Source organism: Carassius carassius, chromosome 45 (genome assembly GCF_963082965.1).
Source record: "Carassius carassius chromosome 45, fCarCar2.1, whole genome shotgun sequence".
NCBI classification, from domain to species: Eukaryota; Metazoa; Chordata; class Actinopteri; order Cypriniformes; family Cyprinidae; genus Carassius; species Carassius carassius.
Genome location: NC_081799.1, coordinates 23374034 through 23388398, shown reverse-complemented (window position 1 = coordinate 23388398; position 14365 = coordinate 23374034). Strand labels below are relative to the sequence as shown.

Below are 14365 nucleotides of genomic sequence, written 5' to 3'. Positions count from 1 at the left end.
GCAGACATTATTTTTCTGTTAATTATTTGTTATTTTTTGCCTTGCACCTGAAGCTAATTAAGAGTCATTTGGATGTGCACAACTTTAGGAGAATACGTAATCAGTAGAGAGTCTTTAGGGGATCATCAAAATAAAGTATTAGCAGATATTAAGCATGCAGTCTACAAACACCCTAATGACTAGTTGACATGTACTTGCAAAGTCACTTATAGTCAACACTAACATCTGAAGTGTTACTGAATAATACTGTACTTATTTAGTCATGTTTATGAGGCAACAAGCATGTGCAACAAGAATATTTTTCATCATCCTATGTAGCAGCATGTGCATCCTTTGTTCTTTAAACTTCTCATCTTTGCCAGTAAGCGACAAAGAAAGGAAATATTAAAATATATTTAGAGGCATGTCAGGAAATAAATGCATCAACCAAACTCATCCGCATCTCACTTACATCTTGAAAACAGCACAATAAGATGGATTGTCCAAATTTTACGCATCCACACAAAAGGCTGTTTTGCTCACCTGCCGGCGTCAGCAGATGTGATGGCGATGAGCGGGGGGGTGCGCAGCGCCAGAGTGGTTGGACGGGCGACTGGCTCAGTCTCTTTGCTGTTCCAGTCATGTTGCTCAGCTTGCCGGAAGATCAACGGGGGCAGCTGCAGATTCCGACTGGAACGTCTTCGTACTTGTAAGAGCTCAACACCTGAACCAGCTTCTTCCTCTGCCTCTGAGTACTCTGGGGACCCATCGCACACCTGGCACAACACAAACTTACCATTTACTAGCGCTCTCCCTTTCACAGAGCCATGTGAAATAGACAATGCACAGGCAGGGCAGATGGTGTGGAGTACACTCCCTTACACAAACATTTCTGGTTTATGATATTTTGAGTTGCATTCATATAAAAGGGAAGGAAAGGGGCAGTAAACTACACACATTTACAAACACACACACACTTCCTAGATCAGCCGCTTGTCAGAGTACCAAATCAAATGAGGCAAGATACATTCCATGAATCAGTTTGCCTCATGTGTTGTTTTCTATATTATTTCAGTTTCTACTCATGAAAATGTCTTAGAATTAGTGCAGCACAATTAATCTAATTTCTAATAATTATGATTACAATTATGGATGTCACAAATGTGCTCTGTGGAAAGATTTGATCAAATCTTAATATTGCATATCTTTTTTGTGATCAACATCAAAAGGAAAGAATTCAAAACATATAATAAACAAAACCAAATGCACATTTCCCCTCAAAATTAAAAGAATGTGTCTGAAGCTATTACTCTCAGCTGTGATACTTATTACTGTAATATAGCAGGTTTTACTATTTAACTAACTATTTAAAGGAGTCATGACCCACAATTTTCACTTTTCCATGAGAATCAATGTATGTTATGATTGCCTAACGATTATACACTGGCCGGGAAGCCGATATTTAAAAGTGAAGCGTTTGTTTACCTCAGGGTTTGTAAAATAGCCCACGTGCACGCACACTCAAATACGAGATTTTGATTTCTTCTTCGTCTTGACGTCAAGACGAGGCAGGATATACCATATATGGACAACGCAGCAGGAAGCTCGCCCTTCCCCTCTCCCCCTCATATTCAGTCGAGAAAGAGTTGCTCTGTGGTTGACTGCCAGAATCAACATGTAAATGTGTTTTCTCTACCAAGAACGAACCTAGCTATCAGAGACCAGTGGATTAAATTCATTTTTAATGACGCGGTTCCTTCAACCCTTCCCACTGGCTTATCGTTACGTGTTTGTGCTAAACATTGTAGGCCGAAATCCTTCACAAATTTGGGGCAATATCAGGCGAAGTTGGCATCGAATCTCTGGAAAAGCGCCATTCCAACAAAATTGCCGGCAATTGAAAATTGCCGAAAATATTTTTTTCTCAGTGAAAAAAAGCACGGTAAAATGTGCAACAAATACAATTATAAAGTTATATATCTTGTCATATTTTTATAATGCACTTACTGCCTCATTAGAATGCCGCATTTAATAAACTGAATAGAGGCACTTAGTTTATAAACAGCCTCTCATGGTGTCCAAAAAAGCAAGCAGAAAATTGTCCAAAAAGCTTGTTTTCTGTGCATACAGTCATTAATTATTAAGCTGTCAAATGTTCTGTCATGCATCATTATTTATGGGACATTTAACCAACACAAATTCTCCGAAATAAATCAAAGATTGGGCTCTCTTTAACAGCGATCTGTTAATAAAGATGGCCATGAAGACAGCGAGAAAAGTACATATATACAATACAATACAGTTAATTCCCCTGGTACACTCTACGATGCCCACAAACAGCCCTAGAGAACCACCTAATAGGCTGTGTTTACATTACTTGTGCTTTTTCCAGTGAAGGCAAACATTATGTGTGCAGCATCCATTAATGGTGCACATCCCATAGGGATTGTTTAACTGTGATGCAATGAGATGGAAAGGCTGCTGTCAGAAGAAAGGTAACGAAGCCTCTGTGTTTTGCATTTCCCAAGCTACTACTTTATTAGCATAAGTAGTCCGTAAGTATAAAAACAAAACTTAAAAAAAAGAGAGGTTTCCGTGAAAAAGAGACAGCGTCATTCATTTGCATTTTGCATGATTTCATTTGCCCACAAAAGTGTGTTGCTATAACTTCATATTTCAAGTCCTTGCTCTCTCTATTAACTGGACCAATAACTTGATGCATTCATCCTGACTGCACGTAAACCAAAAGTATCAAAACGGCTATCAAATTAAAGCTCACCTCTATTTTCCCTTTTTGCAATAAGTCCCTAATGCACAATTCATAATTATATGAGTAGTTTGACTCATCCACTGAAGCCTGTGGGTACGTTGAAAGCCGCGGCCCCAGCACAAAGCATCAAGGGCTTCATTTATAGTCTGAGAAACATCTCACACGGAAGGCACATAAAATGTATCCATGTGACTAACAAGGGGACGGAATTAGTAAAAGAAACCCAGTTGGTTGGTTGTCTGGAGACAGACGGCACAATATCATGGAAATTGCAGAAACACAATAAGATGATGTGCAGTGTTATTATAGAGTCAAAGTTATGTCTGGAGGGGTGGGTGGGAGACAGGGGGTTTAAAATAGTCTTTCAAAGCGGCTGTGGTGATGCAGATCACAGCAATGGTTTGAATGGCACAGCACGCAGCGGAACAAAAGGAGTGAACCCTCCACCTGTGGCTCACGGTAGAATGAGGGACTTTGTTCAGCGAGAAAACAGAGAAAGGGGAATGTGAGGCTAATTTCAACTATTTGCCCAATGTATTCTGGGAAGAAGCAGCAGGCAGAGGTTATCGGTTGGGCGTGGGCTTGAACGTTTGAACATCTTGCTCTGGACAATGGAGCATGAGTCATGCTTGAGAGCTACTAAAAGCTAGATTGACTGAGAGGCCTAAAAACAACCAGAACTGATCAATAGATGTTTATAATAACAGATTTGACTGAGCAGGCCATGTTCAGAACTGGAAAATACTTCATATTAATTCTGTATTAATATAAACCATGCATTTGAACTATTTTGCATGGTGGAATAAAATGTAAAATTAAAATGTAATTTTGAAATTACTAACATTAATAAGACAAATTCATCAGTCGCATGCGATTTATTGTGTAGCCCTACAAAAAAAGAATAATTTTGTTGGCACTGTGGTGGTTTCTGCAGCGGGGAAGAAACGTAAGCTATTTATAATATTTGATACATGTAAATCTTTTCAAAATATATGCTGTATTTGTGTGCTGTTTTTTTTTACTTTATATTCATCAAAGAATCTTGAAAAATTAAACTATGCAAATGTTTTCAACATTAATAGTCTGAAATGTTTCTTTAGCAGCATATAATGATTTCTGATGGATCATGTGACACTGAAGACTGGAGTAATGATGTTGAAAATTCAGCTTTAGATCAAAGGAATAAATTACATTTCACAACATATTCACATAGAAAATTAATATTTTAAATTGTAATAATATTTCATGATATTACTGTTTTTACTGTATTTTTTAATCAAATAGATACAGCCTTGTTGATACTTCTTTCTTACTCCCTAAACTTTTGAATAGGAGTGAACCGTATACATAGTTTGAGTTTGACTCCTAACCCTAAGGTTGTGGGTTCGAGTCTCGGGCCGGCAATACCACGACTGAGGTGCCCTTGAACAAGGCACCGATCCCAACTGTTCCCTGGGCGTCGCAGCATAAATGGCTGCCCACTGCTCCAGGTGTGTGTTCACGGTGTGTGTGTGTGTGTGTGTGTGTGTTCACTGCTGTGTGTGTGCACTTTGGATGGGTTAAATGCAGAGCACAAATTCTGAGTATGGGTCACCATACTTGGCTGTATGTCACATTACTTTTACTTTCAATAAATATTAGGTCATATCCAGAGTATGATGGGATGCAACCAAATGTTTTTTTCCTGCATGAAATGATACAGATACTAACTGCCCCTGATGGTAAATTAATCACAGGTGTACCATTGCTCTCTGCAAATGATAAGGCTCCTGAATTGACTTGCAGTAGGAGAACACGGCCACCTCCATCACTGGAGGATGAGCTAAAATATTCATGTCGTTGCACAGTAGCTACTTTCGTTTAGTCATTGACCGTATATTAAAAGAGCCAGTAGTCAATTCACTCAGAGAGACTGAGATGGTTCTCTTTACTCCAAACACCCTTGACTCACTCAATAGGACTGCAAGGCAGATGTTGTTTCATGCAAATATTACAACTAATTGTGTGTGTGTGTGTGTATGTGTGTGTGTGTGTGTACACAATTTACGCCATCAGCCTGCTCGTCCTTCACAGAGCAGACAAACACAGCCCTATCCCTCAGTGTTATTTATGCCTAGCTGGATGGCCTGACAGTGTTTCAGAAAGTGAAAAAAATCAGCATACATCCATCCAGTGTGTGAAGTTTTACAGGGTTCAGGGAATAAATCGGCTGTTTCATCACTCATCCATCAGTCAAGGTATCCCTGGAGTTACAGGAGCCTGTGTGCAACGGGAGAGATCAGCGTAGTACCGTTCTTCGCCATTCAAAGGCTGTTCCTGTTAATAACTGAGAAACCATTTATCAGATTAATCTCGTAGATCAGACGGCATGAGTTATCTTTTGGCTTTTTTAAACTCCTAACCTTCTCTTAGATGCCTTGATTGACTCGAGAGAGATGAATTGCTTAATTTTCTTGAAAGATTTTTCATTACTTTTAAAATCCACATGAAATAATGTTTACAACGTTTTTACTTTTGTAATATGCCATAAAAACGGGACATCCAGTGGAAAAAAAAGCATGATTTTATCCACTGGAAGATAAAAACATTTTTGAAAAAAATAGGTACAGTAACAATTTTCACTGAAATAACTGCTAGTAACACTTGGAAATAAACATACAATTATGAAGTATATAGACTGAAATTTTTTCTTGTAAAAATGTACTCCAATAATCTGTTTTATTTAAAACTTAGATTTTTTTTTTAAAAGTATATAAGCAGCAATTAAAAAAAGTGATGCTCTGGTGAAATTAAATTTACAAGAACAGACAAATATTCGTAGGAATTACCAATAAATCTTGCACAATGAAACCAGGAATATGTATTGAAAAAGCAGTAATTCATGTTGACTTTCAATGCTTCACCAGATACTACAATTATTATTTGACTGATGCTGGGTCCATTTTATTTGAGGATCAAAGTATCTATTTTCCCTCGGGAATCGCATTCTTGAATGCACATCCATGATGTAGGCCTTAAAAGCCACGAGAGGTGGCACAAGGGTCCTTAACTGTAGAGGAAAGCGACTTTAACCTGCAACCATGTGACTCGGTTCGATATCTACATGAGAGGCTGAGCCAGAGAACATTGTCTGACAAAAGACAAACAACCTTGAGTTCTCCCTCTCTTCAGCTGCAGTGATCATTCTCCATGCCACTTCTGCAACCTATGAATTCCCGCTTGAATCACAAATAAGGACGCTATCATTCTTTTGGAGGAAGCTCTTTTGGAGGATGTCGTATGTGTAGTTGATCTTGAATCAATTAGCATCGCAGGGTGAATGAACTTCCCCACAAATGAAGAATGCTAATCGGTGCATCGCGATGAGTTTGATAATCGTGTTCTGACGTTGCTTACTCATGCTTCACAATGCACACGTTACGTTATGATGTTAACGTGGAATCCAATTATGCAAATGCATTGCACTGCCGGCTTCGTGTGACCATTAGGATATTTTATCATTCAGCACATCTTCTTGACAGAGATTAAAACTTTCTGGCCCAAAATTTTTTTTTTATCTCCGAGCAGTGAAAATGATAAATGGATTTGCCAGTACTGGTTTAAACATGAAATGTGAAACGATACAATAATGGCTTAGCAATTACAGTCTGCGTCAGTGGAGATGATCGCTGTGAAATACTGAGATTTTATTCTTTTATCAAGGAAATGCGACCTTCTAAATACACACACTTATATAATCAAAGGCAGCTTATGAAGCGAAAAGAGAGATATTCAATGAAAGAGGTCATAAACTATCTTGTGTACTAAGTTAGATTATAAATATTAACGTAATTATTGCTGGTAATATTTGCATGGTAAGAAAAAATAGATTTGATACTAGAGTGCTGTGAATGGTTAATATATAGTTGCTAAGATGATCAACAAAACACATGATGATTTGTAGGGGTGTAATGATACATCGATATGAACTGATACATCAATCAAATTACAAAGATAACAAACAACATGATGCATCAATGCAATGTAATGCAGTGTGTGTGTGTGTGTGTTTGTGTGTGTGTGTGCTCTTGTTTTTGTGACATATCAGGACAAAATTCTGTATAATGAATGACATGGGTATGACACAGGTATTACAAGGAGAGTGTGACTTATGAGGACATAACCCATGTCCCCATTTTTTAAAACGCTTATAAATCATAGAGTTTTTTTGAGAAAGTAAAAATGCACAAAGTTTCCTGTGAGGGTTAGGGTTAGGTGTAGGGTTGGTGTAGGGCCATAGAATATACAGTTTGTACAGTATAATAACCATTACGCCTATGGGATGAACCCACTTTGCACAAAATGTGTAATCATGTGTATCAGCATGTTTTTCCATGTTTTGTTTACGTTTTTCCTAAAGTGTTTTTATATATATATATATAAAACAAATAAAATTAAAATTATTTTTTAATAATTTTTTAATAAATTATTATTTAATAATAATAATAATAATAATAATAATAATAAGTATTATTATTATTATTATCATTAAATTGCAATTATATGTGCCTCCCCAAATTGTTCTGCTTGTTTTCGGTTTATGAAATAATGCTCAAAGTTTTATGGTTTGTGAGAAATTGCAGATTTTTTATGCACCTTTATTTTGCACACAATGTCCTAAAGGGAAACCTCACAAATGAAACTACTAGAAGACTGTACAATAGATTATTATTTGACTGAGCTGTCATCAAATATTTGTTTGTTTAAAAAATTGGACATTTCTTTTTATGTATAAAGATTTTTCAACATCTGTAGTACCTCATTTTGTTGTACAACCTAATGAGGATACTAGATCTGAAATTTTATAGATATTTTGATTGTTGTCATTGCTTGTCTTGCTTAACAAGCCAATAATATGAAGCCATCAGATGACTGATGATCCCTTGTGACTTGATTTATTTTCATATTTGGAAGACTTTTTCGATATTATATAAAGTCAGCGTGAAACTGAGATTGTGAGGGCATTTTCTTCCCTATGTGACATACAGTATATCCCAGTGAAATGGCTTCTCGTAAAAAATGTAAGGCAGGATTTAATTATGCACAGATAATTTATTATAAACAGCCATATTCCATAAAAAATAAGTTCTGTTCATTTTGATTTCATGAAGGCTTTAAGAAACTTTTTTTTTGTTTTTTGTTGTGGACGTCAAAACGGACAAATAGGACTTGTAATTTTCTAATTCAATTAAATGTTCATCTTATATTTTGGTTGCTTTTGTGAGTTAATAAAAAAGTGACTGGTTGTATAAAATAGGCACATATCATCACAATATCAGTATATCGATCACAACCCCCTAAATCTACTTAAATTGCAATCGCATAGCAGCATGTTTTGAGGTATGGGTAAATGCTATATCACTGGGAATAAATGTCAGATCGTATTGTGCCGAAACGTCCGATTTATACACCTAATGAACTTAGGAATCATTCATGTCTAGAGCACAAATGCTGCAGGATGAGCTACACACTGAAGTTAAATAGTGCCACGGGTTTGTTCTGCACCCATTTCCTCCATCATTCTCTACAAATATCTTCTAATGGCCTTTTCCGGCCATTTAAGACCCATTAAGTCTCCAGCGCCCATTTCTAAAATGGTATAATTGCTACTCCCAAATGAGCTTGTGATACTTTTTCTTACACATTTCAAACGAACAACCTGAAGACCTACTTGTCAGACAGAAAGCACACTCGATTTTTTTTCCATTAGCTCAGGATTGGCTCCAAAACTCAGTGAATTACAGTCACAAGCGTCACACTCGATACATAACGCCATATGTCCCAGGATGCACGGCTGTAACCCCAGTCTAACCCTCAGAGAGATGACTAGGAAAATTGCCGTCAGCAGGCTGTTGGTTCTGTGTTTGAAGCAATAACTTTGTCTAAGCCCTCACAGTTGGGTTATATTTTTAGACATGTAAGGCGACAAAAGAAAGCAGCCCGACAGACTGTAAGCTGGAATAAGAGATACTGCTCCAAACTACAGCGATTCTGTGAAGTCACATGAACATTTTAATTGCATAAAGTAAGTTGGTGTAACAGAGGGGAGCGATCGCAAGCTATTCTGATAAAACAACAAACATTCCCCCTTTTCAATATTACTCTGCAACTGTGCCATGTTTGTAATGAAAGCTTAAGCAATCACCAATCATTTAAATATACTCTAACACTGCTGTAAGACTCTTTGGGGTCTAATGGCTTACAAACTCTATACTAATGTAAAATTCATGAGTACTTTTCAAATCTCAGCATCTGCTACAACCCTTGAGAGTAGAAGTGTTTTAAAGGGTCATATTTTGAGAAAAAAAACAAGATTTTTTTCACTCTTTTAAAATATACGAGTTTAATATGTTGTGTAGACACCGCACACTTTTCTCAGACAGTTTATGAAAAACCAAGCAAAATGGGTCATTGAAAACACAAACAATCATGTTTATATTCAGTACAGTATACAGATGGTAACCAATCAAAACAGATATAACAAGGCAACTTTAATTCTAAAGGTAAAATTGAAAAGGAAAATGCTGCAAGTGTAATCTACAGACCATTTACACATGGGGCATGTGTGTGAACCATAAGAGAGATTAGCTGAAGCTCTCAGGCTTGAGTGAATCTTTTACATGTCTCAGTTGAGCATGACGCCGGAATCCACAACATCTGAACGCATGGTCACCACTACTGCCCTTCCAAGGTCATGACTCATGATTCTGCAGTGAAAGTCTGTTGTCACGGTACCAAAATTTCAGTATTCGGTACCGATACCAGTGAAAATCCACGAAAATCCAATTTCGGTACCAAAGCGAAACACAAAAATATGCTAATTAAAAAAAAATAACTTTTTAGCACTAAAAATAAAACCAATGCCATTATTTATACTTATTTACAATTGTGTTTAAAGTTTTTCTACAAGTTATATAATTATGAAAAACAGTAAACAAGTTTCACTCAAATTTAATTTGTCTTTTAATTTATGAAATTTAAACACATTTTTTTTTTGGTAAATAAAGGGGATTTGCTATTAAAATTAAAAAAATGGAAGAAATACTGTGATTTATTTCTTTAAAAAATAAAGTTTTATAAATTTTTTCAACAGTAGAAGCTGTATCACATACATTTTACTAAATAATAGTAATATTTCTAGCACAATGCCTTTATGTAAAAATTAATTTTTAGGCCTAATGAATGCATATTTGTCATTTTAACTGAACTTAAGACTGGTGGTGATGGTTAAGATATTTTTGGTCATTGAGGGTTTCTGTAAAAAAAAATAGTAATAGATCATATTAATTATTATTAAAAGATAATACTACTACTAATTCTACTATCATACTAATGTATATACAATGCACTATGAATTGATGAGCTTCTGGGTTCATGAATATTAATCACGTTGTCTGCGTTCGGTCAAACTGATTTGCTGAAATCAAAACAGGGACGGTACTAGATCAGCGCCAGCCAATGAAATTGCCATTTGCGCATTAGCTCCGCCCACTACCGTAGAAACCGGTATGTCTTCTGCTTGTTCGAAAATTAATATGAAAAATTCTAAATGAACTCCATTATTTTGACAGGAGAAGACAACAAAGAATAGTTTACATATAGCGTGTCGATTCAGCGTGGTAAGACTCTCACTCGCTCTCTCTTTGCATGTGTGAGAAACAGCGCTATCAATAAAGCGACGGTGAGTCGTGCTCCTTCACAGAGAGTTTACAGAGCATCAAATACAGGTGCGCTGTGCGTCCATTGAGATGAACTGAAAAGTTCAGATCGCTTGATGGAGAGAGAACTCTGAAGCTCAGATGCTGAAATTAATGCAAGCGTCATGCGCTTCAGTTTATGTAGTAAACAAACCCGCACGTCTCTGCCATTCATTAATTCACACAGAGACGCGCAGAACACGGATTCATCTTTCAAACAACTTTTAAGGCTTAACATTTACAGATACTGGTCCATATGGAGATTTGATTTGATTAATTTATTTAAATTATGTGTCTGTCCATATTAAAATGTAAGTTTCATTTTCATGACTGGATTTTGAGATTCCGTCCTCGTTTTCTGCTTCGCGGAAATCATAGCGCTGAACCGGGTTTGAACGGGACCTCGGTACTACCGGTACTTAAAGAAACCTGGTACCGTCACATTTAAAAATTTTTTGCACTGACTAGATTCCGAAGTACCGGGTCTTTTGACAACACTAGTGCTGGCTAATGCAAGTGTCATTACTATCTTAGTGATTTCCATTGAATTTATGTATTTTAACAGATGATTTAAACAATAATTATTACATTTGTCCCACAACATTGTACTACAAACAAGTGTTCTGACTTTTAAATATTCACAAACTTAAAACTTAAAATACTATATAAAAATTACAAAAATTAATAGCCAAATATAAATATAAAAAAATAAAAACTACAAAAATAAATTATATTTTTATTGTTTTTATAATTTTATACAGCCCTAGTCCTAAAATTCCTAAATCTAGCTGTAATTTCACTGGTGTGGATCCTAATATTGTTATCTATATATTTATTATTTATACTGTTTGCAAACGGGGCTTTATACTGTTTGCAAGGCCAGAACACCCTAGCAACCCTACCATTCCCTAACAACCATCCACAAGACCCAAGCATTATGGTGGCAAATTAAAAATCAGATTTTCTCATTTTATCGGTCTCAGATGCTTCTCATAAAAGTATGGAATGCCACAAAAAAAGAAAATAGTGACAGAAAAAAAGACTTTAGACATTAGAGCACAGAGCTCGAAAATTAATATTCATTCCAAATATTGAGGGCAATGAGTAGAACAGGGTAACAACAATCACCGTGCTCACATAAATGATTAATTCAGGGTCACCTCAGGCTAAGGAGCAAAATGCTTTCTGAAAGAATAAGCAATCAAAAAAGGCTGAATAATCAAGGCAAAATTGCTGCAGCGTTTCAGGAGGGAACTTCAGATAAACAGCCTGCTTACAGTGGACGAGTATACGAGAGCGGCAGAAAGATGGAATGAGAGAAGGAAGAGCGATGTACACGCTTATCGCTGAGGCGGCTAGGGTTGTGTGTGTGTTGCTGAGGGCTTTATGAGGTGTGTGTCTGCTGTACGTGGGATAAATGTAGCGCCTATTCAATTCAGATGTTCTAGCCAGCATGATGTACAAAAGATTTAAGGATTCGCTTGTCACCGAGAGCAACAATTGAAGATGAGGAATGACTTGTAAGATGAAAATGTCATTTCAGGTCACACGGCTGCTAAATAAAAAAAACAGCTAACAAAAAAAAACTTGCTCGAGACTGACTGAAATGGGCAAAAATGACAAAGAAAAAAGAGATTTGCACAAGATTTACACAAGATTCTATTAATGATGATAAATATAAAAGAATAATCTAAAACCAGACTGGATGATACATAGTAAAAACAATCATGTGCATTTGTTATTTTATATGAAAGGAATGATTCCCCCAAAAATGAAAATTTGCTGAAAATGTACTCACCCTCAGGCCATCCAAGATGTAGATGAGTTTGTTTCTTAATGGGAACAGATTAGGAGAAATTTAGCATTACTTCACTTGCTCAACAATGGATCATCTGCAGTGAATGGACTCTGGATATTTTAGCCAGAAGCAACGTTAAAAATGTCTTAATTGATTTGTTTACATTCAGGTTTTCATCTCATAAAATGTTAATTGAAAGACTGGAGTTGTGTGTATTACTTGTGGATTATGTTAATGTTTTTATGGGGTTGGATACCTATGTCACCCGGTATGTACTAGAACCGAATCAGAATGAAACCGACATTACATGCCTTTATAATGCTGATGGCCAATTCATGTTATTATTATATATATATATTATTTTTTTTTATGTATCCGTTCAGGCACCGTTTAGGCACTGGTATCGCAAAAAAAGAAAAGAAAACGATACCCAACCCTATGTTTTTAGCAGCTATTTGGACTCTCATTCTGATGGCAATAGGATCCATCAGTGAGCAGGTGATGTTATGAAACATTTCTTCATACCTGTTCTGATCAACAAATCTACAGTTAAGTTAATAAGCTATATTACATGCCAGAAGGAGCACATAGCTGCTGTCATTTGATAGAAGCAATAAGGCATTAAAGGATGCATGTTTAAGACGTGTTGTTATGCATAATGTATAGGGGAGGCTTATTGGTTTATTAAATCAAGCAGCATAGATTCATATTATTTTCTAATTTATTTCTAAGTAGCAACATGACATGTAGAGTCCTTTATTAAAAGCAGAAGGCATTTCCCTGTTGGTCATTCATATTTAACCTTGATCCTCATTGGATTGGAACAGAGATCATAAATAGTAAATGACAGACAGCGGCTATTAATTAAATTAAGTGGTTAATCATTTGAATAATGTTAATAACCTAAATTTGTCTGATGATAGCGTGACAAACTGCATGTAGCTGCAGTCAGACTATACAAGACTAAAGAAACACAGTGATGCTTGTTTGCAAGGGACCCGTTTATTTCTTTACAGCATCTTGGATTTATGATGTCAGTGCTGAAGGTTACACCATGTACAATTGTTAGTAGGAAGACAATGCTCATTTGTTTTACACACCTCTCTGTGGATCTGAAAATGGCAAAAAGTACATTTTCAAGCCTTTGCAATAGACAGAGCCTTAATGTGTCAGCCTCAGACTTTAAAATCTACTTTCCAAAAATGTTTTATAGCCTTTTATTTCCTGATTACAAAGGAAACTGAAGTTTAGAAAACTCTCAAAACCTTTGTAAAGCCCAGGATGGCATAACAAGTCAACATGAAGAGACATTCTCAGCCATTTTACTTTCATTATATGACACAAGTTCTAGTTAATCAGTAGGGGTGTAACGGTACGTGTATTCGTACTGGACCGTTTCGGTACAGGGCTTTCAGTACGGTGCACGTGTGTACCGAATGCAATATTTTGTTTCATGGGCGGATCTACAGGGGGGCAAGGGGGGGCAGGTGCCCCCCCACTCTAGAGCCTTGCTGCCCCCCTAACTTTAATGATCCAAAAACTGTACTTACAAAAATAACCCACCGCTATGTCCAATACATTTACCAAAAGTGAACAATTTAATTTTTAATTTTAAATGTATTATTCGCCCTTCCCCACTGCCCCTCAAATACTTAGTTACGTCCCTGATTCAAACGTGCAGAGCGGCGTTCGCTCAGTCTGGCTCATACACACAGCGAGTCTGCTTCGGTGCGGTGGCCCTGCAACCAGAGACTGAACTGCCCCGGACAGATCCTCTGAAGGTGAAGTGAGTTTCCCCAGGTGTAGTTTAAACACACGTTTAACTTAAAGTTACATTTGTAATGAATGTATTGTATGCTAAAGACGATTCAGCATCAGCAAAAACAGCGAGTCTATTACGTTAGGAAAAATCAGCGGTCAAATCGCTCCCTCGTGATTTGTAAGAGCACTCTTCTCTTTGATTAGCCTGATTTTGATTTTAGTAAAAACAAGAACAGCTTAACAAAAAATATAAAATATTGAGGGGCAGCGCTAGGGCTGGGCTAATGGGGCTTAAGCCCCGAAAGTTTTTAGTAAAGTCCC

The 14365-nt window shown here is 36.7% G+C and overlaps 1 protein-coding gene across 3 annotated transcripts in view; it reads right to left on the bottom strand.

Moving 5' to 3' along the window:
- The window catches only part of LOC132127716 (cAMP-specific 3',5'-cyclic phosphodiesterase 4D-like), a 244931-nt gene that overhangs the window by 181062 nt on the left and 49504 nt on the right, over positions 1–14365 (bottom strand). For all 3 annotated transcript variants that reach the window (XM_059539760.1, XM_059539759.1, XM_059539761.1), the window contains one exon: positions 523–755. In XM_059539760.1, coding sequence (XP_059395743.1) covers positions 523–755 — 233 coding nt within the window. The remainder of the gene's footprint in view (positions 1–522; positions 756–14365) is intronic.